Here is a 6,050-nt window from a genome sequence, read left to right as displayed (position 1 = left end):
TGATTAAAGAATTAAAAAATGAGATTCTCAAGTAGGAAAGATAAAATACACATACGGTGAAGTTAAAAAATATCAGATAATTCAATAAATCGTTTCGTCGACCAATGTAACAATTAATATCCTTCAAACGTATAGTAAATGAAAGATCGCGCGAGAGTTTCATTTGTTATCAGATGACAGTAATTGACAACTATTCGAGAACTCGCGAAACGCAGAATTTTCACAGCACTGGTAATGTTTGCGATTTTTAGTTAGACTTAGGCGAATAAATAAATCTCGTTCACTAATTACATTGCCCTCAACGAACTTTAGTGTTTCGCGGCGGAGTGCCGCAATTCGAGCTACAATAAATACAACGATTTTATCAATTAAACGGATTCACGCGTCAGCGCGTTAAATTTTACATATATCGTCTTGATTCGAAGCGAGGGCCTCGAGAAGTTCATTTTCGATTCGCGGGACGATAACGAGAAATAAACTTTTCATATGTTTCGTCCATCGAAAGAGAACTCGCAATTCGACAGAAAAAAGTCGGCGGCTCTAAAAAAAAAAATGCACTCCTCGAGTCTTGCTCCACGAGTGGTCTTCGCTAATCCGCCCGCAAATTTTCGTTCGCGGAAAAGTTATTCCTCTTTTTACACGCTCACCGACTATTCACAATTCATTGTTTTCACGCACTCGCCAGCGATTTCACTCACGTCCGTAAGAGTGCACGTCCCAATACCGATGTCCTGTCGCAAGACGAGGATGTGCGACGCGCTAGCTAGAAAGCATGAACTCGGACGTCAAGGATCACGCGCAGTCCAGGGATGCTAGAGACGCAGGACTGTGAGGACCGCCGAGCATGAAGGGAGGACTCATCGGCGGCCCGCCACTTCCGGTGCTGTTCCCGTAGAGTTCAAGGTCGCCGAGATTACCGCCGTCCACTCCGCCGTCGCACTTGTCGGACTTGCCCTCCTGCTTCAATACCATACGCCGCCATTTTGCTCGCGCGTTCTGGAACCAGACCTGAGAACAAGACGAGCAGAGGGTTTCAGTCGTTACATACGACAGCTTGAGTTATCGCTCAAGTTTACATATGAACTCGCAAAATTGAATTATAAGAGAGAGAAAACGCGATTAATTTAAACAATTGATTACGGACGTAATGTAAATATTTTCAGAAAATGATAAAGTGATGTTGCGTTCGTAATCTTTAACTATAAAAATTATTTTAAACAAGAAATGTGACATAAAACGCATTATTTTTAACGATATTATTATTATTTTTCACGATATTTTTAAAGGTATTAATTATTTTGAGAATTTTTATAATAAAGAAAATAAAAATCCTTGATTCTTTAATTTTAATGAAGAAAGCTATTTTGTTATTTTCCATCAATCAATTAAGAATCATTATAATCTTAGAAAATCGTAGCACAGAAAAAACTATATAAATAGCCAAGTGCGACTGTGATTATGAGATGAAAGATATTATTAATATCTTTCATGACAGTAACATTTTTGACGAAGATAGAATAAAATTAGACAAAGAATTAAGAAAAAAAGAAATTTTGAATAAAATATATTTTCATTAAACAAGGAATGCAATTAAGCTACTTTGTTTAATTCCGTGAAGAAGATTGGAAAAATAATTTAATATCTGTTCTAAAATATTTTTATGTTATACAATTTGAAGTGACAAGTTGAAAGCACGTTAATGTTTTATCATCCGGTGATGTCTTGGATTAATAAAAAAAATCTATAAAAACTACATATCTAAGTTCTAAAACGTATAACTATTTGAAGTACAAAATACTTTCACTACATTCCGATGATTGACAAAGGAAGGTGTGTTCAAAGATTTTATCTACAATTTAAAACTTCATTTAGTATCAATTGTAACAGATTATACAATTGTCTAAAAATTTTCGGATCCAAACAACGTCATTATAATCGAGAGATAACAACGTTATTCGTATCATGCAGAAAATAATTCATGAACGCTTTATGCATCCGCAAACGCGTTAGATAAGATATTCCTCTTCCTATTCACATGGACTCGCACACGGACACGCGTGCGCGCCTTCGCGAAGCTTCCTCTATATTTGCGATAAATGAAAGACGATGCGATCCGACGTCGCCATTTTCAAGACAATCTCCTCCCCCGCGGACTTCCAACGAAAGAACTCGCGGTCCGACTACTCATGCGTGTCCCACTTAGAGTGCGTGATCTCGCGCGCGCGCGCGTCTATCGGTGTATCTGTGCGCACGCGGCGGGCAAGTATTCGCGCGTTTTGCGATCAATATCAAGCAAGATGGCGACCAAGAACCCTATGAATACAATAGCGGCCACCTCCAACCCTCTCCTTCGGCTCGGCGAATGGGCGCAGAATCGAGGCTATGTAATAACCGGAATGATTGTTATGTGGAAGATTGGAGAAAACATGGCGATGATCTTTGAACGGCAACATTTTTTTTCAAATTCTGCTTTTTAAAATTACATTTTGCCTTACTTTAAAGAAGTGATAGTTTAGAGATTTGTATTAAGAATTATCATTACATACAGATTAAAAAATTTCAAACTCAAGGATATAGAAAAAGGAAGATAAAATAAACCGTATTCTCTTCAATATATAATTATCCTTTATACACAGAGCGACAAATAATTTTTAAGACTGGGCCTATAAAACGCTATATTAACAAAATATTCTTATGCTTATTATTTTATTTATTCAAAATAATCTCCTCTTGCTTCAATACACTTGTTACAGCGATAATTCAACTGTGATTTAAATGCATGATCCAGCTCATTTTGCCTCTAGTGTTGAAGCTATTTAGATCGGAATATCTTCGAAAAAGCATCCTTTCAATTTTAATTTCAATTTTGAGAATAAAAAGAAGAGTAAACAGAAATCGCACGAAGCTAAATCAGATGGAATATGGCGGATGATTGAGTACACAGACTTGATTTCGGGCCAAAAATTAACGAACAATGAATGAATTGTGAGATGACGCGTTATCGTGCAACAGTGATCAACTTTCTGGATATTCAAGACGGATACGACGGATTCTGGCGATCAAACGCTTCAAAACTTCGAGATAATAGTTGCCAGTAACTGTTTAATGGAGCGAATTCTTTATGGATGATTCCTTTGCTATCAAAGAATGTAATGAGCATTGAACGAATGTAATGAGCGAATGTAATGAGCGACTCTTTACCATCCAAAAATTGTTTATGCCACCGGAAAAGGTTTGATCGGCTTAAACAAGCGTTTAACCATACACTTGCTGCATCAATCGGAATGTTTCTGATGCATTTTTATCAAGTTTTACCAAGTTTTACGTTGTATTTAATGAACGCTCTTTGTTCCATAATAAAATTTCAACATTGAATTAAAATTTGTTTAGAAAGATTTAAAATTTGTTTAGGAAGAACTGTCATAACTTTGTCATTTATTATCCGATTTGCAACTTGGGTGCGTTTGAAAGAAGAAAATATTATATATCTTTCTAATGATGCTATGTTCAACAAATGATGCTACTAATTGCTGAGATATGGCGCCAGTCTTAAAAATTATTTGTCACACTATGTATTTCAATATTTCTTATTTCAATAATTTTATTTTAGTAATTTTTTTGGAATAAATTTTTCTGTACTACTTCAAAATAACCTGAATTATGTATTCTTATAATGGATTAACAGTACAGGATAATTAAAAAATAAATTAAAAATATTAAATAAAAGCATTTAAAAAATAAAATAATGAATAAAATAATTATTTTATTTTATCACCTTTTTACATCCTCAAGTCAGAAACTTTTGAATTTTATTAAATATGTATTTATAATATTATATAATTAGAAATAAATATAATTAAATTATATTTAATAAAAATATAAATAAAATTAATATAATTAAAACTTGACAGGTATCAGAACTATTTTTCGTATTTAAGTAATGGTATAATATATTAAGTTTTTTTCTCTTTTTATAAACTTTGTACTCTACGTATTTGATCTCCAATGGCTGAAAATTACGAATATGAAATCTTTCTATAATCCCATTGGAATCTTGTTATGAGACTTTAAGAATTTAAAGCTTTAGAATTTCAAAGAATATTCAAACTTCTCTCTCTGTATTTCGGAGTTCTTAATTGCATAACTTTAAGTCTCTAAGTTTTTACAGTCCTGCATTTGATCTTTACAACTAAAATTTAACAAGCATTGAAATTAAACGTATATTTATAAAAAGCCAAGAACAGAAAAGAATCTCGCCTGACCAAAGTTCCTCGTTTCCATATCACTGCGTTTCGCCTCGCCTCATTTACCTTTAAATCGTCAGTATCTCCCGCGCACGATCGTTCTCCCTTTTCATCCGCGCGTCTATGGCACGTTTTACAAAGGAACGCGCGCGAAACTTTTGTAACAACCTAATAATTTAACGGTAGTGGGTTAACGAGAACGAGCCGGCGCGGATTCGACGTTACGGCGTAGCTTAGCTGTCCGCCGGGGGTTTTGACTGTCTCCGGATTGACGCCGGCTCGTAATTACGGAGAAAGGCCGCAAGCCTCTCGTCGACGGAAATATCGCTTCGTTCCGCGCGGTTCTTTTAACTTCGCAGCCATGCCGTACGCGCTGCACTAATTGGGAGAAGCGCGTGTGTCTACGCGTGACTCGCGTACGTGAATATTTTTATAGGGCGCACCCTCCTGAAATGTAAGAAAGGCAAAGGGGCCGAGCGAGAACCACCGGTTATCCATCTTTCGATTTTTCTTTCGCACTCTCATCTCGTTATTTTTTTCATGGTAATTTATATACACAAGGTCTAGTAAGTTAAACCTAGTGAATTTTATCCAATTTTACACCGAAAAAAATTTCTGATGGAAAATAGAATCAGAATTTTCTAGTTAAATTTATTAGAATTTTAGTTAAGATAACCGAAATTCTGATACAATATTTCTGGTAAAATCTACTAGAATTCTTATTTTTACCAATTATCAATCAGAATTCTAGTAGATTTAACTAGAAAATTCTGATTCGTCCGTTTTCCATTAAAATTACTATTTAATCCAACCAGACCATTTTTTTTAGTGTACAAAAAATAGCAGTGTATTGAATGCAATTTAAAGTAGATAAATTCATGATCATTCGGAATTTTCCGAAAAAACTCCAATATATTTTTAGGATATATTTAAAATATTGCGCAGAAACATTTCTCAACATTTCAAACATTTAAAATTTCATTTAATTGTAAAAATTTATATAAATATTTAATTATGCTTAATAAACGATTACAATTAAAGAGTACAATATGTTTTGTATCCAGAATTAGATGTGATCAAAGTAGCAATTACATCAGCGGATAACTACTTTCGAAGCTAAATGCGACACGGTTAAGAGCTAACGAAATCGAAATGAGGAAATTCCAGTTTCAACATCGCGTTTTAACTCGTATCAAGAGAAAACGCGGAATTGCGAATCGCATGAGCCGAAAAAGTCTCTATTTACCTGCAACACCCTTTTTGGCAAGCCAGTTTTCTGGGAAAGCTGCTTGAGATCCTTCGCATCGGGATTGTGATTGATCGCGAAGTAGCTTTTCATCGTCCTTAACTGGTGATGTTTAAAGCTCGTTCTCATCCGCTTTGTCCTACTGTTGGAGCCGGGCATGCCGGGGGTTCCGGGGCCTCCTCTACCGAAGGGCATGTCTATGTAATCCGCGTTTAGATCTGCAAAATAAATTCAGAATCTTCATCAAAAACAGTCAGACTTGGATTGATCAGACTTTATCTAGAAATTTATATAAATATAAATTGCATGTCAAATAACAATTATTTTTTTAAGTGTTTTAAAATGTTTCGACAAAATTAATCACCAATGATATTAAAAACTGCGAAGTCTGATGTTTGGTAACTATAATTATTACTATTGCTATTATTATTATAATGTTAGTAATAGTAACTATAATTATATCAACAAATATATGTGTGTGTGTGTGTGTGTGTGTGTGTGTGTGTGTGTGTGTGTGTGTGTGTGTGTGTGTGTGTGTGTGTGTGTGTGTGTGTGTGTGT

General features: G+C 34.9%; 1 protein-coding gene across 1 annotated transcript in view; it reads right to left on the bottom strand.

Moving 5' to 3' along the window:
• Positions 1–792: 792 nt before the first annotated feature.
• Positions 793–6,050, bottom strand: part of LOC105621611 (protein apterous-like) — a 47,534-nt gene continuing 42,276 nt past the window's right edge. Inside the window, exons 5-6 of the mRNA XM_012203080.1 lie at positions 5,491–5,708; positions 793–1,008 (exon numbers count right to left, since the gene is read on the bottom strand). Of these exons, the coding sequence (XP_012058470.1) occupies positions 793–1,008; positions 5,491–5,708 (434 nt within the window). The remainder of the gene's footprint in view (positions 1,009–5,490; positions 5,709–6,050) is intronic.

This window comes from Atta cephalotes (assembly GCF_000143395.1).
Source record: "Atta cephalotes unplaced genomic scaffold scaffold00035, whole genome shotgun sequence".
In the NCBI taxonomy this organism is placed as follows: Eukaryota; Metazoa; Arthropoda; class Insecta; order Hymenoptera; family Formicidae; genus Atta; species Atta cephalotes.
Note: the sequence above shows the minus strand (reverse complement) of the source record. Positions and strands in the feature narration are given on the sequence as shown.